The following is a 22,638-nucleotide window of genomic DNA, read 5'->3' on the forward strand; positions in this document are numbered from 1 at the left end:
ATGCACCAGACCATAAGACGCACCTAGTTTTTGGAGGAAGAAAACAATAAAAAAAATACTCTGAATCTCAGAAGCCAGAACAGCAAGAGGGATTGCTGTGCAGCGAAAGCAGCGATCCCAATTGCTGTTCTGGCTTCTGGGATGGCTGTGCAGCCTGCATTCACTCCATAAGACGCACACACATTTCCCCTTACTTTTAAGGGGGGGGGAGTGAGTCTTATAGAGCAAAAAATATGGTAATTACCAACGTAACAAAAGTCATAAGCAATAAATAAAACACATCTAAAAGTACACCACCAAATGGAAAACAATTTCCACATAAATCATAAAATCTAAAACTAAGAATACAGCATTAATATCAGTTACAATTTAAAATGACATAGATAAAAAATAAAAGGATTTTTTTTTAAAAAAAAACCCAGATGGAAGGAGGCTGGCAAGGCCTTTCAGGCCCTCAGCAGCAGGTGAGTCCCAGAATTCCCTGCAACAATCCTGTTATTTCCCACTTTGGACCGCGCCAGCCTGTGGATTTGCAGAGGTGGACCAGGCTATGTGCCTCCTGCTGACGACAGAGTGCCTGTGTTTTTTTAGGTGCATCCTACTGGGCTCCAGGCATCTGTCTCCTCTCTTACCCACCCCCCTCTATTTTGGGAAGGTTTGCACATATTTATATCTCCGTAGGGACGCGGGTGGCGCTGTGGGTTAAACCACAGAGCCTAGGACTTGCTGATCAGAAGGTCAGCGGTTTGAATCCCCGTGACGGGGTAAGGTCCTGTTGCTCGGTCCCTGCTCCTGCCAACCTAGCAGTTCGAAAGCAGGTCAAAGTGCGAGTAGATAAATAGGTACCGCTCTGGCGGGAAGGTAAATGGCGTTTCCGTGCACTGCTCTGGTTCGCCAGAAGCGGCTTAGTCATGCTGGCCACATGACCCGGAAGCTGTACGCCGGCTCCCTCTGCCATTGAAGCGAGATGAGCGCCGCAACCCCAGAGTCGGCCACGACTGGACCTAATGGTTAGGGGTCCCTTTACTTTTACCTTTAGATCACATTCTAGTCCATTGGGTGAGGTTAATATCATAGTCTGTGTCATCCTCCCATTGTTTTTTGATTATGTCGAGGGGGTTTGTGGGATTTTGGAGCAGTATTTTGTATATTGTGGATACCATCCCCTTGCCATGTCCCTTTGTTGTTAGGAGGAGGTTTTCGAAGGTTGTCAAGGGCCTAGTTGCTGCTGGTTTTACTACTGGATTGCTTAAGCGCATCTTACAAACTTGAGCAAAAGTTAACACAATTAGAAAAAGGGTGAACAAATTGTGCGCTGTTTTCATGCAGCATTGTTTAATTTGTGGCCGATGCAGCTGTCGCTGGAGAAAAGCACCTCAGAGTCTGATCCTGAAGCCATAAGCCACCATGGACTTATGGTATCTAGAAAGATGGGAATAAATGGGAATGTCTTCAACGGTCAGTTGACAGGGAACTTTTTGAAGAAGCTGCTTTCGGTCTTCTCCATGACAATGCCTTTCACGCTTGTCCAGAAACAGGCTGTCTTCAAGGGGACCGGTATATAGCTCAACAAGTTTAGCATGCTAAGGAAAAGAATTCAAGCAATTGTCAATAAATAACAACATCACCACCGATAAAAGACAAAGAATTAAGCGACTATGAACTTAGGAAGTCCTTTAGGATTTGTACTTCTCTGGTTTTGCCATTCGGTTCTTCAGTGTGTAAAAGCAGTATGAAAATCGCCAACAGAGATGCATTGTTTTAGGAAAAATCGCTTTGCAAAATGGTGTGAAATGAGCTTTATCTGCGGTAGAGTATATGAGAAAGCATGGAGTGAACTCCTTATTCTGTGCAGTCAACAAAATCAGAAGAAGAAGCCTAATTTGGGGAGAAGATCCCCACAGGGCAATTGCTTTCTTCAAAGAACTGCGATGTCACCAAAAGACCAACTCCAAACAGCTTTTATTTATATCTTAACATTGCCTCTGTGCTTTGGTCTTTGACATCTGAGGTGTATGTTTTCAGGACCCATCCTATTCCGGTGATTGTCATTTGCTTGAAAATGTTTTTAATACTGTACTTTAGATTGTAACATGCCCTTAGGACGAAAGGTGGGTAAGAAATAATAATAATAGTGATGATGATGATGATGATAATAATAATATAAAAGTTACAATGGTGGATATTAGTGAACAATATATACATCATTCAACTTCCAGTATCAGGACATTATTATTATTGTTATTAATATTAATAGAAAAGTTACAATGGAGGATATGATTGAACGATATATGCATCATTCAACTTCCTGTATTGGGACGCTTTTAATGTTTGACATTTTATTATGTTTTTACATGTGTTGGAAGCCACCCAGAGTGGATGGGGCAACCCAGCCAGATGAGCAGGGTATCAAAAAATAAAATTATTACATTTGAATGATATCTATGTTAATGATGAGAAATGCTCTCCAATTGCAGTGACTTCGACAGGTACTTTGTCGATGCTTATTATCTTTCAAAAATTAGAGTCCTTCTTAAAATGAGAGTCTCCAAGGAATAGATGTATTTCCCTTACCTTTAAAGCCATATCCCGATACTTCATATCTTGTTTCCAGGGCATCACATAGAGCTTTGGAATCATTCCATGTCTGTACGAAAAGCTTGGCAAATGGCAATGAATCAGCCTGGAACATGACAGAGTTGGTTTTACACACACACACACACACACACACATCATGTGGATGTTGTTGTTTTCTAAACTTATTTAAATACTGAACTTATCTATAAAGTGCTATTTATATGACAAAAAGAACCAGCACGTGGTTTAGTCATGGAGGTCCAGTTGTTAAGAGTGTTGGACCAGAGTGGAAAGGATGCAAGTTCAAGTCCCCATTTGGCCATGACCTTGGGCCTGCCACATTCCCTACCACAGGGTGGTTTTGCGCATAAGCAGAGGTGAAGAAACTATGGGGTCTTTGGAGGAAAGGTGGTGCCTATAAACGGAAAACAAACAAACAAATAAAGTCACATATTTACCCCTTTTCTTGGAACTAAAGGAATATCCGCCCCATATGTTGAAAGCACTGTGATACTGTTTCAAACTGTCATGGCTTCCCCCAAAGAATTCTGGGAGTTGTGGCTTGTGAAGGGTGCTGGAGGGTGTTAAGAGACACCCCATTTCCCCTCACAGAGCTTCAATTCTCAAAAGTGGTTGAGCAATCAAGCCCTCTTCCCAAGGAACTGTAGTTCTGTGTGAGGAATAGGCAGTCGCCTAACAATTGTCGGCGCCCTTAACAAACTACAGTGGTACCTCTGGTTAAGAACTTAATTCGTTCTGGAGGTCCGTTCTTAACCTGAAACTGTTTTCAACCTGAAGCACCACTTTAGCTAATGGGGCCTCCCGCTGCCACCCCGGCATCGCCACTCAATTTCTGTTCTCATCCTGAAGCAAAGTTCCTAAACCGAGGTAATATTTCTGGGTTAGCAGAGTCTGTAATCTGAAGCGTCTGTAACCTGAGGTACCACTGTACAACTCCCAGGATTCTTGTGGGGATGGCATGGATGTTTAAAGCTGCACCATAAAGCTTTGAATGATGAGTAGATATGAACAGGATTGCACAGTCAGCCCGGTTTGGCAGGCCTGCTTTATTGTTAGTGTACTGGAAGAAGCAAAGATGGCCAGTGTCGAAGCAATGATTCTTCAACATCAACTTCGTTGGACTGGTCATGTTGTTTGGATGCCTGATTACCATCTTCCAAAGCATCTAGTCTATTCCGAACTGAAAAATGGAAAGCGTAATGCTGGTGGTCAACAAAAGAGGTTTTAAGACAAGGCAAATATATACAATGGTGCCCCGCAAGACGAATGCCTCGCAAGACGGAAAACCTGCTAGACGAAAGGGTTTTCTGTTTTGGAGGTGCTTCGCAAAACGAATTTGCCATGGGCTTGGTTCGCAAGACAAAAATGTCTTGCGATTCCTGGGTGTTTTTTTTCGCTCCTCACCCCCTTTTTCTAAGGCACTAAGCTGCTAATAGCCTTTTAGCAGCTAATCCGCTAATCCCTTAAGCCTTTAATAGCCGCTAATAGCCGCTAAACCGCTAATAGCGCTAATCCGCTAATGGGCTTGCTTCGCAAAACGAAAAAGCCGCTAGACGAAGAGACTCACGGAACGGATTCTCTTCGTCTTGCGAGGCACCACTGTAGTATAAACACAGACAATTGGGAAACACTGGCCTGAGAGCGCTCCAGTTGGAGAACAGCCCTTACCAAAGGTGTCATGGGCTTTGAAGATGCTCGAACTCAGGACAAGAAACATGCTAAGAGGAAGGCACGCTTGGCAAACCCTCACCACGATCAACTCCCACCTGGAAGCCTATGTCCCCACTGTGGAAAGACGGGTGGATCCAGAACTGGCCTCCACAGTCACTTACGGACTCACTGTTAAGACCGTGTTCATAGAAGACAATCTATGAGGGATCACTAAAGAAGATTGTTAATCTTTAACATCACAACTTTCCTTTCCAAAATGGTTTACTGTGCTTGCTAACCTATTGGGGGGGGGGAGGTGATCAGGACCCCCAGGGAACAGAAAGACCCACCCACTTCTGAATGCTCCTGCTGATGATGAAGTCTCTCTCTTACCCTTTCAGGTCAGTATTGACTGCCTTTGAAACCAAATTGGGATAAGAGCCCTGTCCGGGCACAGCATTTGGGTTACTCATGCTGCCGCCGTTGTCACTGCTGCTTCTCTGGGCTGAGATCTGTGCAAACAACTGGTCCCTGTGTGTGCCTAGGTGGAGATTATGATGCATCAGCCATTGTCAGGCTGATGACACTAGAGCAACAACAAGGAAAAATGCAATTTAAGAAATATGGGGAAGAGATCAGGTCCACTTGAAAACGGTGTGATTAGATAGATGTAGAAGAACATCATGATACAACTTCATGAAAGTGGACGAAGTTAGAAGGAAAGGCATTAATTAGGTTCCCTGGAGAGTCGCAAATACTTAATCAAAACTGCTTGAATTAAACTGTTCCTGGGAGTGTGAAGCTTTGGCCATGCCGACTACTGGTGGTTAATAAAAACCCCATGGGATACCACCTAAACAGCACCAAATCCAAGTGGAAGCTGCAAAGGAAGTTCCTCTGCCTTTTGGCGCAGTTTGAATTCGGCGCCTTACGCTCTTGGCCACGTCCCAGCAGTGATCAGATAGACTCAAGAATTCCTGCTTGCTGTTTCGCGATCCCACTTCTCCAAAGCGTGCCTTCCATAAGCTGAGAAAGGGGCCTAGGTAAAACTATGACGGTAAAGGAATGATCTTAACGTCTATGTTTCTCACCCTCGACATCATACGATAGCTTGTTTGGCTGGTTTCCCACCCCTGCTGGATGTTGGGGCTGGAGTCAGGTCCTCGACCAAGCAATTACCGTATTTTTTGCTCTATAAGACTCACCTTTCCCCTCCTAAAAAGTAAGGGGAAATGTGTGTGCATCTTATGGAGCGAATGCAGGCTGCGCAGCTATCCCAGAAGCCAGAACAGGAAGAGGGATCGCTGCTTTTGCTGCACAGCAATCCCTCTTGCTCTGGCTTCTGAGAGTCAGAATATTTTTTTTCTTGTTTTCCTCCTCCAAAAACTAGGTGCGTCTTATGGTCTGGTGCGTCTTATGGAGCGAAAAATACGGTACTCACCAGAGGCCGGTGAAGTACGTGGGATGTGATCCATGAGAGGCAGTCAAGTACAACATTTCTTGTAATGCCAGAGAACACATGCGGGGGAATATTTGGTCCAGCCAGTTTAAACTTCCTGTTCCTCCTGGCTGGAGCATCCTTCCTTATGCACGTGATAGAAGGTGGGCGTGACCTTACCTGTCCAGGTAATAAAAGGATGAGTCGCACAGCACCTCCCCTTTTTTTCACCTCCTTCGTTTGACCAGCTTTTAGCTAGGACTGCTCTGGTAGCTCTCAGCTAGCAGGAGCACTGGGATTATCCCCCCATATGGGGTAGATCCACATGTACATATTTGAAACTAAGTCTGCTTTCAAGAATCCAGCTGTGAACTGATGTGAGTAAACTTTTTTTATCATATTTGAATAAGATTGTGGAGACTTTATTTTTTTTAAAGAGGGATTCAAGGGAACTTACCAGGAACGCACAATTCAATCTGAGACAGATTGAATTGTATAATAGTGAGAGGCTCACACGAGCCTGCAACCAGTTATCTGCTGTGCGTGAGAAGGGAAATGTAAACTCTGCGAAGTAAAGGAACTTGCTAGCACAAGTTAGGAAGGATATTAACAAACAACATATCCTCTCCTGCCACCCTGTACATTCCCACAAAGTTAACTCTTCCTTCAAGCAAACCACAGCTCAGGCCTAGGGCCCTCCGCAACTCTTTCAAGGAGTGTCTTCGCACAGCCACCCTCTGCTCAGCCTGTTTCTTTTATCTGTGTGTTCCAGGAGACCAGTGGAGAGGGGAGCTGGTCACAGCAGAAGGGGAAGACTCCCTGGATTCTTCAGCAGCCTGCCTCCACTCTGCCTCTTGGTCTCCCTCTGCTCCAGCCTCAGAGTCTGAACTGCTCTCTGCACAGCCTCCTCCTGCTCACTAAACCCCATTGCCTCTTCTGCTGCTGACACCTCTTCTCAGTCTGCTCCCTCTGAACAGCTCACCGTCATCCCACCACCAATTCCCTGGCTCTGACCCTCTTCTTCCCTAGGGGGTTCCCCAGCTGGTGCCTTCTCTGCATCCAGTCTGTGACACTGGACTAGACGGACCTTTGGTCTGATCCAGCAGTGCTCGTTGTGGGTACCCGCATGCTCCTTTTCTACAATGCATTTGAATCATTTGAATCATTGGATGCAAACCCATTCAAATGCATGGTCTGGTGAAGGAATCTGGGTAGCTGAGTTATGAAGAGAAAAACCCGGGTGATATCAGCTTGTTCCCCTCCTGGTCCCTATAACATTTCCTGCATGGACTGGATGCAATGGTGATTGCATGAGTGACCCAAGTACACTTGCTTTTTCTTTACTAAATATGCACGAGGAATTGTCCCTATCGTGCTCCCTACTGGGATCAGACCACGGCCAAGAGCTGCTCTTTGCTTAAGGAAAAAACACACAATGGCCAACCCAACCATGTGATGCAAGTCACATCTAGCTTGCCCTTAGAAGTCTGGCAAAGCTGACAGTACAGGCTCCTTAAGTATGTTTATATCCGTAGCCTTAATCAATTGTATCTTCTATAGTAGTGGCTAAAAATCTGTTATTTTTATCCTGCTCACTGTATAAAATGCCATAAGAGACATTCACGCCTGAAGGGCTCACGCTCCAGAAACTAAGTAGATAAAATGGGTGTGCTAAACTCGAGCAAACGACAAGACAATATTGATCCGTTCCACAGAGAGGCCTCCGGCCATCACCTATTTTATCAACTTTTCTTCTCCCTTTTGATCCCCGCAGCAATAGCTTAAAGAAGGATTAAAAGAATTCCAGGGCAATATGGTTCCCTTTTAAGTGCAATGGGAGTTTGTATCGTTAGTTTCCCTGAGTACACCTGTCATGTCAAAAGGACTGCAAGGCAATAAAGGGAGGCTACAGGAGTATGGGAAAATAAAATTTTGCCAAAGGCAGTTAAGTGATCAAATAATTTTTGACACAACGGGGGATTGAAACATGTGTGCTCAGTGCCATCTTCTCCTGCAATAACATTTCTTACAGTGATTCATTGTGCAGGTCTGAGCTGAGTAGCCAGGTACTCATAGAAACAGCATTGGAAGTGAAGAATCCATACATTGAGAATAAGCATACAATGCTTGACTCCATAACCCCAACGCTGTGCTGTTTCACTTCCTATATTGTTTTTTAAGCCTCTTTCAAGCTCAGGGGTGGGGTGGGGTGGGGGGTTTAGAAATTAAACATTCGGTACACACCAAGTTTTATTAAAAAATCAAACTACCTTTTAATTCCTACAACTGAACATTAAACCATACATGAAAAACTCTGCTTTTGTCCTCTCAGAGTCTTTACAAATGGGATATTTGCATGCCTATCATTATGGTTCATTGCTAGATTTTAACTGTTAAATCCCATGACCTTAAAGGAAATTATCTTAAACTGTGATGGAAAAATCGCGGATTTATATGATCGGCCTCAGTTAAATGTTAAAATATTAAATAAAGCAAAAATAAAGTGCTCTTGGCAACTGCAGATGGCAAAGTAGTTTTACTCCAATTAAGTAGTCTTAATTAAGAAACAGGCTGTGGGGGTGATTCTTTTAGACTTCCTACACCCAGCATAAGGTTGCTAAGGATGCAGACTATTAACAGCATTGGCAAAGAACCCTACTTTACCAACACTGTAATGGTGTTTAGCGCAGCATTTCAGATAGTTTTCTAGCTAACAGCCTTCTTTCATGTGCATATTCCCAGAACAGCAGAGGGTTGTAGTCCCTAGGATGTTAAGGACTAGAGTTGCAAAATACCGATTAATAAATAAATGGAAAATTACCAAGACCACTGCAAAAGGATGTCCAACTTGAAGTATATGCAATAGTTATCTTTTAAGTACAGTACAACCATCTTATAGGTGAAGTTTGAATTCTCTACAATACGGTTTGAGAGAGCAATCCTTTATTAGCTGGCAATAACATGTCATTGTTTCCACATCCGGAACAGCAGTTTTAACTTAACATTTTGGAATGAAAACACAAAAATTAATTGGGGTTCTTTCACATAATACCCCATACGCGTGTGAGGTCATCTCGGATACCAGATACTAAGAAAAGAGCATTTCTATCCCAATAAATTTAGTTACTGTGGATATCTTTAGCCTTGTTGATCTTTAATGATCTATTGATAATTGGTATACTTGTTATTTGAGCAGCAACTCACAAAACAATTAAGTCAGTGTAGTCAAGATTTAAGGCAATTTAGTGCCATGAATTTTCAGCGTAGGTGATATGCAGCAGACTGTTAGACTCTCTGAAGGCTATCAGCAGACCACAGACTAAGCCTCAACAACCCTTTCGTGAAATTGTTGGGCATTAACACAAAAATAGGGAGGAGAATGAGCCATAAAGTCAGTCTGGAAAAGTTCAGAAGGGCTTTTTTCCACCCGACAAATTGTACTGTGCACAACTGCCGTGTACAACACAACACTTGCATGTAGCTAAACTATGCAACTTGTACCTCCCCCCCCCCCCCCGAGATAATGAAGCAAACAAAAATATGCATTTAGAAAGAGAACTGTAGTCCTAAATGGTAACCAAGAATCTTGAGTCTGGCCTACTGGGGGCTGCAATTCTGTACCCAGTTACATTGTGTTCAACGCCCAACAGATTTCAGTGGTACTTAAGTACATGTAATTTGACACAATATCACACCATTAGCACAAAACTCATAAGCATAAATAAAAGTGTAGAGCAGTAAGTCCATTTGTCTTACTGCACAATATTCAAAAATGGGATGAGAGTTCTGCAAATTTTTGCATCTACCGCTTCAGATAGAAAAAAAAAAAAAAAGCCCAGGTACCTTGTCATTAAAACAAAACATAAATCTGAACATTCCTTACAATCTTCTAGAGAAAACAGTCTCGTGGATAGTAATGCACATTCAGACAAAGGACACCCAATACCTCTGCACTGCATTCCTTCCTATTATAGATGCTGCACCTAAAGAGACATTTTCAGTAATTTGCAAGCATTTGGAATACCGTATTAGAAAAATGTTCCCAAACTCTGCAACCATGAACACCATGCTTATTATAAATGCTTCCATGGCAGATTAAATGTCCAAGTGTGGTATGTCACTTTGTTGCATATTACCTTTAGTTAAATAATACAGAAAACATTTCTATGCAGTTAGCAGGCGCCAGACATGAGCCTTACTCTGGAATGAGAATATTCAGTTTTGCTCTTACCTAGAAACTATCCCACAGCTGAGGGAACAAAGCCTAATTAGGTGCTGAGTTATATAACAAAGGAGATAACGGATCAAAGTATTTTCATGATCTAAATCAAACTGAAAACTCAAGTATGGACACTAAGTTAGAAAACAAAGGCCCTCTTCAGTATACAACCATCGCCACTAATGAAAACAAGACGTAGTCTTAATATAAAAACTGCAATTTAGTATATCTCACAAAAAGCATGGTCTCTCAAGTACCCGACGCATTAAAAGAGATCCACGTCGTGAGTGTGATCAATTTCAATAGCATCTTCAGGATCCAGTTTCATTTCTCCGTGTCCTTCCTGCAAGTCATCCAGTGAAGCCAATGCCTCATTTGTATCACTAGCAAAAGTCTCTCTCGAGGCATCATCATATTCTTGAAGGTTGAGCCCTTTAATAGCTTTCTTCATCTTTTTCCCCAGGACTTGAATTCTCCTCTTCTTTGCTGCTTTCTTGTTCTCATACTCCTTCTGGTTTTCAATATAGAAGATTTCCTTCAAAGAGAATGTTAACACCCCATGAAGTGCTGAGGAATAATAGGCAATGTCACCTTTCAGAAACCACCACTTTCCTTCGCTAACCTTTAAACTAGAGATGAAAGCTAACTGCATGACAAAAGAACAAAAATCTCTTTTGAAGAATGCCATATCCTTTCAAATGCTGCTACAGAATATTTGAAAATTAAGACTTCAGCTCCCTAAAGTGAGAGAGGTGCTCTATTTTAAACAGCTGCAAGTCTGCCTGCCCAGAATACAGAAAGGGCTGTTTCTGAAGCCATCACCGCTACAGTCATTTGTTACATATTTTGCAGTTAGAAGGAAGATTTCAATTTTATGATTTCACTGATTTACTAACAGACTAGGAAAGAAACAGGGAAATATGATAATTTTTTTGGATTATGAAAAATGTTAGGGGGTATTTTTTTACTGTAATGTTTGAAGAGCAAATCATCAGAGATACAGTTGTAAGCTACAAATGCTGAGACTGCTAAAAAGGCCTGAGGCCATCTTGTCTGTGAGTCCTGGAAGACCTGTTCCCTACCCCTGCAGATTTTTTTGTACCTAGCCTGGGAAGGTGGTGCCCAGACTGACTCCAGCTACAAAAGCTGAGGCTGCTGAACAAACTCCTAGGCTGGGGGGTTGTTTAAGGCGGGGGGGAGTTGTTCGATGGGAGGGAATGGTTGTTACTCTTCTTGTATCTAAATGATGATGATAATAATGAATATGATAACAACAACAACAATAACAACAACATTATTATTATTCCGCCCATCTGAGTGGGTTGCCCCAACCACTCTGGGTGGCTTCCAACACATATAAAAACATAATATAACATCAAACATTAAAAACTTCTCCATACAGGGATGCCTTCAGGTCTCTTCTAAATGTCAAATAGTTGTTTATTTCCTTGACGGATTGATGGGAGGGTATTCCACAGGGCGGGAGCCACTACCGAGAAGGCCCTCTGCCTGGTTCTCTGTAACCTCACCTCTAGCAACGAGGGAACCAGCAGAAGACCCTTAGAGCTGGACCTCAGTATCCGTGATGAACAATGGGGGTGGAGACTGTTTAGGGCTTTAAAGGTCTGCACCAACACTTTGAACTTTGCTCAGAAAGCATAATTTTAATAGGAATATTAAAAATGTGATCTTTAAAGAACAGCTGGCTTAATGGGCTGTCCATTTTCTACTTTAGAAGATGTATAAATCGAAATCAGAAGCCAGCAAGAAGAGATATACTTTAAACATTCTCATTTAACATTTGCTTTTCAAAGTAATCAAAGCACAAAAATGTGCTGTTTTTAAATGGTTTACATATATTATGTTATTTACCTTGATTTGTTCTCCAGTTACACTAGGTGTGTTTTTCAGCAAGTTTAAATAAACTCCTCCTGGTGTTCTTCTTCTAGTACCATTCTGCATAACGGAAAAAGAAAACTTTTTAAAGCTTTCTACAGATATAACAGCTGCAATCCTATACGCTGTTCAACCCAATAGGACTTGCTGCTGTTCCTCAAAAACTCAAAATATTTATAAGAAGTCGTGCACAGAACCCTTGGAGCAAAGATCATGTCAAAAAAAATTTTTAACAGGACTCTATATTTGTTAAAAGATTAAGTATGCAGGCTGAAAAAGCAATTATTTCCTACCACTATGAAAAGGCCTCCATTTTGTTCCACTTCAGCTGTTTCCATCAGTAGTTCAATAGATTTTTTCTTCCCAATGATTTTCACAACCCGTACGATCAGATCCTTCTTTGGCTCACAAAGCCTAAAAGGAGAAGGGAAATTCTATGAAAACTGGAAACCCTTGCATTTTGTAACCTGCTTGAATGGCAAAACATAATTATGAACAAATGTACCCACTGTTACAAGCTTAGCACTATCTGACACTCGCCTAGCATTGCTGTAGTGAAGGCTCGCTGTGTTGAGTTTTGGGAGGAAGGGTGGAATATAACTGAATTGGTAATACTTTTAAAAACTGAATGTCAGCCTGTACTTTCTACTTTTAATTTCCCTTGACCTTACTGCTTACCATCACTTACTCCCCCAATTTTACACACACTCCCCGCTAAGGATAACCTTCCAAGCAGGTGGGAGTGCAACCCAAAATTATCTTTAGTCCTTTGAATATGGTTTAAGAATGTTTTCAGTTATTGGGAATTACAGACAGACACCTATTTTAACTGAGTATTACCAGCTATCAAATTATGAGGGTAAAGAATGGTCCAATGATAATTATATGGTCTAGTGGAACTTTTTACCTTGAAACTTTAATTTTATAAAGTCTCATTCTCTGGAGCCTAAAAGCATAGGATGCACAATGGCTAATTGCTCCAAATTCCACATGGGACAGCTGTGCCTTCTGCAACAACTGCAAACCAAGCAAACAGAAAGACTGCATCGTCCACAGCACCCGTTGGCCTCATAAGTATCTTCTAAAAAAAAGGGGGGGGGGAGCCATCATGTTCTCTTCCTGACAAAGTACAAAACCGCAAAATTTTACAACTGTATCAGTCCAAGGCCACAGTGGGAAACCAGAAGCACACAGCCGATAAACCAGAATTAAAAAGATAATGCCATTAAAACGTTTACACATGCACAGACCCAATGATCATGACAGACAAACTGTAATTCTGTTTGTTCACATTACTTTTGGTTCCTTTTGATATAAATTCATGCTTTTCTCCAGTTAACCACCGCCCTGGTAATTTCACAAACCCCATGCAATTGTCTAGGACACAGATTTGGACTAAAGAGGAGAAAACGAGATAGTACCAAGATGGGTCCAACGTGCATTCCTAACTTCTCACAGTGGTTTTTTAGTTGTGTCTAAGTAAATCAAGATATATTTCAAGCATATTCTATGGCTGTGCAGCGGAGGGTGCCACACAATTCATGTGAATAGCACGCATTCTCAGGGTGAGTCTAAACAGCTGGATTTTATCAGTCCTGAGGTTTCTGTATAGTGCAGTGGGGTTGTACCAAGTAATTCTTGGACGGCTATATAAACCTGTAATATTTTGACTGAATATCTGGGCGACTAGGAGACTTCATGCAAATAAACATTATGAACTGGGGTTCTACTTTGGGGAAGGGCTGTAGAATATGCTTAGTATGCAGAGGCTCCCAGGTTCAACTTTACTCACAAGATCAAATTATTCAGTCAGTTTTAGGTAGAAGCCAAAGCATTTGTCCGTCCAGTCACCATGAATTGAAACAGAAACCTCAGAACTCTGATTTCACACAATGACTAAAAACGTTGGCAAGTTGGAGCAGCCAGACTGGCTCAGTCACAGAAACTTCTTACAAGGGTACCTGCATATTTTGCTAAAGACTTGGTTTCTTTTTAAACGGAATCTCAAGGATCTGGTATACCTGAGCCAATGAAAGCATGGCACTGGCGGGTTGGTCACCCGGTAATAGCTTTTCTTTAGTACCGTTATTTTTTAAAAAATAAAATAAACACCCAATGTCCCTCAAGTTTTGTTATTGTGTAAGGTGACATTTATTGAAATTCTGACAAAGGTGTATTAAAAGATCAAAATCTTACCGGTAGGCAATTTCATCTGCCACTTTTTCCTCAGGATCATCCTCAGTAATTTCATACCTCCCTTTGTAATTCATTTCTTGTCTTTCACCCAATCTGTCCTTAACAGGCCGTTTCCGTTTCAAGAGGCCTTGTCCAATTTCCTCCTCCTCTTCCTCCTTTGGCAATGTCTTTTTGTCATCCTGCATATATTCATCTAACTCTTTGTCTAATGCTTCAGCCACTTCTGGCTCAGATTCTTTCATCAGCTTTTTCGCCAACAAGTAATTGTAAGTCTCTGATGCCCGGCTCCTATCAATGCTTCCCTCCATCCCTAGAATCCCAAGTTCTGAGGCCACTGCATCTTGGTTCTGCTCCTGAAGCACTGCACCCCAGATGTTGTTGATCTTTTTACCCCCCACAGTAATCTGTTTCTGAGGGATCGGGCCAAAATTGAAAGGCTCTGGTTTAGCAGGAGGAAGATTAGAACATTTCTGTCGCTTCCGCTTCCACAGACAGCTGTCTTCATCGGAATCCGAGAAGCTCTCGTCACTGGAGTCCAAACTTTTGGTTGTGCGGTAAGGGACACTTGGTGCACAGGGGGGAATGCCAGTTGGAAAAGATCTGGCTGAGTTGATATCGTGCTGTTTCTGAAATGTAAAAAGAAAGAAAGAAAGACGGATGTTTGCTGCCGTTGTTAAAAAAGAAACATTTTATTGTGGACTAATTTGCCACCTTATAGGGGATTTTTTTGGGTGCAAAACTTCCCAAGGCAAACTAGAGTGTACTCAGCCTCCTCTCTCGTCATTTTACTTTTGACACTTGCATGCTGCTCAATAGCATGTTTCTCTGGGAAGCTTACAATAAATTAAAATAAGTTCAAAACAAAACAAAAAACCAAAAGCTACATAAATGCAAACACAAAACTCATTGCACCCCCAAAACCAAAACAAAGATTTAAAATTGTATTATCCACAAGAAGAAGACAGGAACTAGAGCAGGAAAGGCTTGAAGTCCTCAGACAGGATACACAGTCTTTCAGGAGAGTAAAAAAAAAGGGGGAAACACCCATCTGTCCAGGTCCCCACTGACATAGGATCTGAGCCCCTCCCTCTCCTCTCAGTCTGACCATAGGCAAATTGGAAGAAGCAAGGCGGTGCCAATATTCAATTTAGAGCCTCTGACACTCCGCTTCTTGTTCATTTTCTCCAAGCTTCTCATGTGTATCAGCATGCCAAATAAGAATGAACCGCTAGAAAATTGTGATCAAGACTCAAGGCAAAGCTCAGTTCCAGTTCTTTCTCACACACACAACCTCTTTAACCTTTAAGCGACGGTACTCCAATTTGAACGGAACAGGTATTGAATTTCAAAGTGACTTACAGTATTGAATAAAGAATCAGCTTTCACCCCCTCCTATCCAACTGGTCAGTTAAAACGTTATAAACTTCTGAGTACCATTCCAAGTGCACGAGAACAGCCCTGCTAGATCAGGCCAGTGGCCCATCGAATCCAGCCTCCTGTTCTCATAGATGGATGCTCTTCAGAAACTGGCAATCGGGACCTAAGCACAAGAGCACTCTACCGGACTGCAGTTTGCTGGTGTTCAGGCGCAATACTACCTCCAACAGTAGAGAGAGAACGCAGCCATCCTGTTTAGTGGCCATTGCCAGTCTTCTCCTCCATGAATTTTGTCTCAGCTTCTTTTTAAAACTATCTAAGCTGATAGCACCGGAACCCTGTGGGAGCGATTTCCAAAGCTCAAATATGCCCCGAAGAATTACTTTATTTCACCTGATTCTTCTTGCATTCAGCTAAATTGGATGACCATGAGTTCTCGGGTTGCGCTCCGCGGCAACCCCGAAATAACAGAGCGCAATACTTCCGGGTTTCACCGCTCGCGCATGCGCAGATGCTCAAAATGATGTCACGCACAAGCGCGGAAGCGGCAAAATGCGACCCGCACACGCGCCTTCGCATCTTACATTCCATTCAGGATGCGAACGGGGCTCCGGAACAGATCCCGTTCGCATCCCGAGGTACCACTGTACTATGAAAGAGAGAAATGTTTCTCTATCCACTGTCTCAATCTAGCAACATCTGAGGACCCAAGGCTCACGCACACTGGGTTAGAACATTTTTGCTGCTCTTGCACACTTCTAGGCACTTTTATTTGGAAGGAATCCTCCTTTGAATCATTGGAACTTTCATTCAAAGAAATATGTTCATTGACTGCCCTGTAATTGGCTTTGGCAAGTTAGGCCTTAATCTAACTTTTTTCATGACATAGCTGTAAGGTTAAAATACCACACTGATTTGTGGCCTTCTCTTTGAAGCTCAAATAAATTCGCCCACCACCAAGCTTCCAAGTACCTAAGGAGGCTGAAAACCGCAGTGGATTGGTTTAAATCATCAGAGGGGAAATGGGCCAATTGAGAAAAACTGATTTAAAATGGGTTTTAAATTTCCAGGGAAAGTGTGCATATCAAGTGATTGCTGCGATGATTAGAACAAATTGGCTGGAAACTATTTAGAGTCTTAAAAAACCCAGAAGCATACAGTAATGCGAACCTTACCCTCTGCATGCATTGCAGAATCTTATCTGCTTAACAAGAAACAAATTTCTGTTTAGCTCTCTGACTACACATGCAAGGACACAAAGTGTAATGTTAAGCTTTCAATTCCACAAACTATTATTTGCAACTATGTTCAAATTAGTAAGACTTAACAAGTCTTGCTTCCATCCACAACAGAAGTTGGCTACCCCATTATTCCTATGCTGTAGGCACACTTGTCACCCAATAACATAGCATGGTTATGCACAGCTGCTTTCTTGGCAATTCTTATTTCTCTTTGTGACAGCTTGCACAAAAGCACGGGATTTGTGTAGAGTCACAGGGGGAAGAATACTGGGGTCAATGAGGCTCCTGAGCCCCCTTACTGGCTTTGCCCCTGCCCTGTGCTGATATGTGGGTCCCAACTATTTTCCTCTTGGTGAAATGCTGCTTTCAACTTCTGCTTTTATTTTATCAAATTTCAAATGCTTAATAATTTCACTTTTATCTAAAAAACACACACCTGTTTTGATGTACCCTATTGAAAATTCACAGCCCAAATTCCTAAATGACAATACAGTGTTAAGTAAAGAATGTACGTCTTGTCTCTTTCTGACACCTGGAGGAGCTTCAGAAACTTAGCTATTGCCATGTATCATCTGGAAGGTTTACATATAAACACAGCATATATATATTTCACCTATTAGATATACTATGAGAATTTAGACATATATTGCACATTTGCTGTTTATTTGGTTCACTTCAGCAACAGAAGGCTGCTTTCAGACTATCTTGGTCACATAATGAAATATTTAACTGTGCTGTGTTTGAAGGATATCTGATAGTGTGACCAGCACATTTCAGCATACCAGCACATTTCAGCGGAGCCTAAATTCTTGAGTTCTACTGCTGTTCAAGGCCTCAGTGTCACAGTCAGATTTTAGAGGAAATGTTGAAAGCTCAAACAAGAGAAGCACCCCATTTTTGTTATCACAGAGCATTACCCAATGTTGTTTTACAAAAACCTAGCATAGATACATGCATAGAGACTAAAAAGACAAATATAAAAAGCAAGCAAAGTGAGCACATTGCAGTTTTAAACGATTAGGTGGGGAACCTGTGGCCCTCCAGATGTTGTTAGACTACAGCTCCCATCAACCTGATCATTCACGGTAATAACTGTGGCTGATGGGAGTTGCAGTCCAACAATATTCCTTCGTGTAAACATGCTAGCTTTCTAACGACGAGGGCAGAATGAAAGACTAGGAGAGGTAGAATAATACACAACTGACTCCACTTTAGCCACCAGCCCAAAAACTATCAGTGTTATGATCAGCTTACAGCAAGTTGCCCTTGCAAAGTGTAAACATGCATGTGGCTATTTGAAAGGCCTACACTGACCTGACTTTCTAAGCGGAAGAATTTTCAGTTTAGCTACTGTAGTCAAGGTCTGTTGTTATTAACAGTCCTCAGCAAGTCTGGCACCACATTTCCACTGGGCTAGCTCTGCCTACAGCAGAACCGGGTCAAAATTTTGGCGGGAGAAAGGAAAATTGCTAACATTCACAAAAGGTTTAAATAATAGGTCTTTCAAGTGCAGCCAACTGAGCTTTGATGGGCTTGGGCACAGCCCTCTAGGTGCAGGCAGTAGTCATCTGGTGCAGGAATGTATGGCCTTTGTGGTGCAATCTAAAAACACCCATACCCCAAGGCCCCAGCTTGTGTATAAAGGTTCATTCAACAAAGCGCAGCAGCAGCTGGTTTCCACAAATGGGTGTGGGAAGAAATGGCCATGGGTCCAAAAATTTCACAGCAATACATTGTCTGAATTTGAGTCCATTGATGTTATCAGTCCTCCTCCAGCCTCTGCCCAGCCCCAGGTACCAGGACCACTTCCCACAGCCAGAAATGTAGAAATACTATGCTCAGACTTATAAGCACCATCTCCCACATGTGGCATAAAGTATACATCCATAAGTAAACACGCCTATTTCTACAATCCTTCCACCCCTTTCTGAGGCTGAAAGCATGTAAAAACTGAGTACATGCCTACGGAATATCAAACGTATCTCACTGATTTCTACTGGATGCATAATATTTCTATGCTGAGCTTTGAAACAGTGTGGATCTTCACAAAAAAAATAGCATTATCTTGTTAGTTTTGATAATTTTATGTAAAATATGTAAGAGTTCTACCACATTTTTTACTTAGCCATACCACATGTAATGGTAATATAATGATGAGTATCATTTGCTCTATAGAAACTAGCTGATAAGTCCACAAGCTTGGAAAATGAATGATGCAGATTTCTATTTATTTTAGTTCCAAACACACGTCAGCTGATCAATTTGGCGTACGCTGAAAGCTTTGGTTGAATACCTTTCAGGAAAGTGAGTCTCCTCTACGTCATGACACCTCATTCTCTTTTCCTATCTAATGATAGAAAAAAGCAGCACAGCCCTAAACATACAAGCCAAACTTTGATACAGAGGTAGTTTGAACGCACTGTTTGAAATCTTTAGGATCTGTATACAGCACCCCACATCTCTATTAGCACAAGGAGAATTTGGTGGCAATCTTGCTAAGAACAGTTAATGCAGACAAACACTAACTATAATAGTTTGTTTTAAGTTAGAAAGCCAAACATTGTTTTAAGTCAGAAAGCCAGGTCAATGTGGCCCTCGAAACAGCCACACACAGAGTCTTTCCTCTCAAGTACAAACTGCCATAAGCAAATCAAGAAGGCCTGGTCTGAAAAAAGAAAAAAATTAAGACCATGTCTGCTTCCATATATCGTTAGAGAGCCGTCACTGTCTAGTGCCAAGTGTCCCCAAAACAGAAATCCATAGATGTGCCCACAGAGGCCTAGTCTGGCACCCATAGGTTTCCCTGCTTCTGCTGAAGGTTGAAAGAAACATTATATTGTTGCCAACAGAATAGGATGCAGAGTGTGCTTGGTTGCAGGAGATTTGTGTGGCGGCAGCCCATGGCAGTTTCCCTGATTTACAAATGTTCACGCAGGCCCCCAAAGTTTGGGGACTCCTGGTCTAGTAGAGACAACTAGATATGGATCAAGGAGAAACGAGCCCAAGGTGGTTCTGCCCGGCTTGGAGAGGGAGGCACAAGGCTCAGATGAATCCAAGATCCGTCCTGCCACCTTCCCAATGCCCATCCGGCTTTCGGAAGGAGCCAGGAGGGCTCCGGCATCCCATCCGAGCCCTGGCACCTCCTTCCCAAAGCCCGGGAAACTCCTGACCGGCTTAGGGAGGGAGGCGAGAGGCTCACATACACAACATCAGGATATCACACGCATGACGTTGCCCCACCCCCCTCGCAACGGAGCACCTCTGGTCCGCAACTGCTCCTCCATGGAAAATTTCACCCCCAGTTTAAGGCAGGCACCCCCAACCTTCAGCCCTCCAGATGTATTAGACTACAATTCCCATTATCCCTGACCACTGGTCCTATTAGTTGGGATCATGGGTGCCATTTAAGGTGCTGTTTGGGCCTCCCAGCTTCCCCATCTCCTGTTTCTAGGCGTCGCTTGCGCATGGGAAAACGGGCCGGACCCCAGGATCTCCCCGGCGGGCAGCTCCAGACGGCGGTGACGTCAGGCGCCATCCCGCCAGCGGCCCGGGGCAAATGCGCCTGGCGAATTTCGAACGCCGCTGACGGGCTCCGGCGAACGCTTGCAGGGAGCAGTATCTCTTGCTCTTGGCGGCCGCCGCGAAGGCAAAAGCGAAACGCAGCGGGGAAGGCCGCAAGCCGGGGCCGACCCCTCGCTCGCTTCGCCGCGGCTTTTTCCTCAGGAAAGAGAGCGCGGAGATGCTCTGGGCCTCCGCCGCCCAGGCGGACCCCCAGGCGGACCCGAGCCGCCGGGGAAAGAAGCGGTCGCCGCCGGGCAGCGGCCTCACCTGCGAGGGGCTCCTGGCGGAGGCCGGCATTTCGCAGTCGGAGTCCGAGATCTCCCCGTCCTCCTCCATCCCGCGAGCCTCCAGCGCCATCTTTCCCGGCTCCTCAGGCAGCGCGGGAGGAGCGCGCGGGAAAAGGCCCGGCCTCAGCCGAGCCAGGACTACGGCGCCCACAATGCTTTGCGCCGGGAGGGGCGGCGAACGGCGGTACCAGCCTTCCGAGAGGCATGCCGGGACTTGTAGTCCGAGCCTTGCCGCTTTCGTCGCTGTGGGAAAGACTACGCCACCTGACCTGAGAGGGGGAGTGGCAGGAGGGAAAGCAATAGAGACTACGCGCGTACTTTCGTAAAGCAAGGAAATGTTTGATAAAAATTATATAATTAAAAACAAAAACCAGGCACACGCGAACGACAGATACCGAAGTGTAACGGACTCAGCGTGACCTGCTCCATATTTCCTTCACAAAGATGTAAGGGCTAAATGTAGCTCTATGCATCCATCTAGGAACAAAGACTGGAACAAGAGAAATGCCTCGAGAGAGAGATGTTAAAAAAAGAATGTGCCCAGCTGGATTTAACTATACAGCATACCCTCCAACATTTCTCCGATGAAAATAGGGACGTCCTATTCTATTATTGTTGCTGTTAGTTTTTTATTATTATAACAATAACCGTGGCTGAGTTGCCCCAGCCACTCTGGGAGGCTTCCAACATATATAAAAACATAATAAATATTTTTAAAACTTCCTTATCCAAGGCTGTCTTCAGATGTCCTCTAAAGGTTGTGTGGTTACTTATCTCCTTGGCTCAGGGGTCACATAACTTAACACCCTCTAATATTTCTTCTATTATTATTATTATTATTATACACGTGACTGTGTTGCCCCCAGCCACTCTGGGCAGCTTCTAACATATATAAAAACATAATAAAACATCAAACCTTTAAAAGCTTCCCTATCCAAGGCTGCCTTCAGATATCTTCTAAAGGTCATATAGCTACTTATTTCCTTGGCTCGGGGGTCCCAAAATTCCATAGCCTCCAACATTTCTCCGATGAAAATAGGGACGTCCTATTCTATAATAATAATAATAATAATAATAATATTTCACACATCTGGCTGGGTTGCCCCAGCTGCTCTGGGCAGCCTCCAACATATATAAAAGCATAATAAAACATTAAATGTTAAACTTCCCTATACAGGGCTGCCTTCAGATATCTTCTAAAGATTGTCTGGTTACGGTACTTGTCTCCTTGGCTTGGCGGTTGCATAACTCCATAGCCTCCCACATTTCTCCCATAAAAATAGGGCTGTCCTATTCTGTTGTTGTTGTTGTTGTTGTTGTTACACTCTGCACATCTGACTGGGTTGCCCCAGCCACTGGGCAGCTTCCAACATATATAAAAACATAATAAAACATTAAACCTTTAAAAACTTCCCCATCCAAGGCTGCCTTCAGATGTCTTCCAAAGGTTGTCTAGTTACTCATTTCCTTGGCTCAGGAGTCACAAAAATCCATAGCCTCCAACATTTTTCTGATAAAAATAGGGTCATCCTTTTCTATTATTAAGGACGCGGGTGGCGCTGTGGGTAAAACCTCAGCGCCTAGGACTTGCCGATCGCATGGTCGGCGGTTCGAATCCCCGTGGCGGGGTGAGCTCCCATCGTTTGGTCCCAGCTCCTGCCCACCTAGCAGTTCGAAAGCACTCTTAAGTGCAAGTAGATAAATAGGGACTGCTTTATAGTGGGAAGGTAAACGGTGTTTCCATGTGCTGCGCTGGTGCTGGCTCGCCAGCTGCAGCTTCGTCTCGCTGGCCATGTGACCCGGAAGTGTCTTCGGACGGCGACGGCTCACGGCCTCTAGAGCGAGATGAGCACGCAACCCTAGAGTCAGACACGACTGGCCCGTATGGGCAGGGGTACCTTTACCTTTCTATTATTATTATTATTATTATTATTATTATTATTATTATTATTAATATTATATTCTGCACATCTGACTGGGTTGCCCAAGCCACACTGGGCAGCTTCCAACATATATAAAAACATGATAAAGTTTTAAACATTAAACTTCTCTATCCTAAGCTGCCTTCAGATGTCTTCCAAAGATTGTCCAGTTACTCATCTCCTTGTCTTGGCAGTCATGTAACTCCATAGCCTGCGACATTTCCCCAATGAAAATAGGGACATCCTAAGCATG

General features: G+C 43.3%; 2 protein-coding genes and 1 long non-coding RNA gene across 3 annotated transcripts; 1 reads left to right on the plus strand and 2 right to left on the minus strand.

The window, feature by feature from the left end:
* Window positions 1-1,316: 1,316 nt before the first annotated feature.
* Window positions 1,317-5,738, minus strand: SPMIP10 (sperm microtubule inner protein 10). The gene is made up of 4 exons (XM_083404451.1): window positions 5,690-5,738; window positions 4,642-4,789; window positions 2,575-2,683; window positions 1,317-1,583 (listed from the first exon to the last, which is right to left on the minus strand). The coding sequence occupies exons 1-4, from the start codon at window positions 5,721-5,723 to the stop codon at window positions 1,377-1,379; spliced, it is 498 nt and encodes a 165-aa protein (XP_083260577.1). The 5' UTR covers window positions 5,724-5,738; the 3' UTR covers window positions 1,317-1,376.
* On the plus strand, window positions 5,213-9,611 carry LOC310660199. Its single transcript, XR_014503299.1, has 2 exons — window positions 5,213-5,305; window positions 6,459-9,611. It is a non-coding gene; the product is annotated as an uncharacterized lncRNA (long non-coding RNA).
* On the minus strand, window positions 8,613-20,729 carry PHAX (phosphorylated adaptor for RNA export). Its single transcript, XM_083404342.1, has 5 exons — window positions 20,444-20,729; window positions 13,998-14,623; window positions 12,095-12,215; window positions 11,778-11,861; window positions 8,613-10,440 (listed from the first exon to the last, which is right to left on the minus strand). The coding sequence occupies exons 1-5, from the start codon at window positions 20,531-20,533 to the stop codon at window positions 10,171-10,173; spliced, it is 1,191 nt and encodes a 396-aa protein (XP_083260468.1). The 5' UTR covers window positions 20,534-20,729; the 3' UTR covers window positions 8,613-10,170.
* Between the last annotated feature and the right edge of the window lie 1,909 nt (window positions 20,730-22,638).

The sequence above is a fragment of the Podarcis tiliguerta genome (genome assembly GCF_965153285.1).
Source record: "Podarcis tiliguerta genome assembly, chromosome: 11".
Taxonomy (NCBI): domain Eukaryota; kingdom Metazoa; phylum Chordata; class Lepidosauria; order Squamata; family Lacertidae; genus Podarcis; species Podarcis tiliguerta.

Bases quoted from the DNA above. Each gene is read 5' to 3' on its own strand.
- SPMIP10 (XM_083404451.1), bottom strand. From the start codon at position 5,723: ATGGATCACATCCCACGTACTTCACCGGCCTCTG. The intron at 2,684-4,641 runs GTAAGAGAGAGA...GTCATGTTCCAG, and splicing joins GTCAATACTGACCTGAAAGG to GCTGATTCATTGCCATTTGC. The intron at 1,584-2,574 runs GTAAGGGAAATA...TCTTTTCCTTAG, and splicing joins ATCGGGATATGGCTTTAAAG to CATGCTAAACTTGTTGAGCT.
- PHAX (XM_083404342.1), bottom strand. From the start codon at position 20,533: ATGGCGCTGGAGGCTCGCGGGATGGAGGAGGACGGGGAGATCTCGGAC. The intron at 12,216-13,997 runs GTAAGATTTTGA...TTCTCCTTTTAG, and splicing joins GCAGATGAAATTGCCTACCG to GCTTTGTGAGCCAAAGAAGG. The intron at 11,862-12,094 runs GTAGGAAATAAT...TCCGTTATGCAG, and splicing joins ATGGAGGCCTTTTCATAGTG to AATGGTACTAGAAGAAGAAC.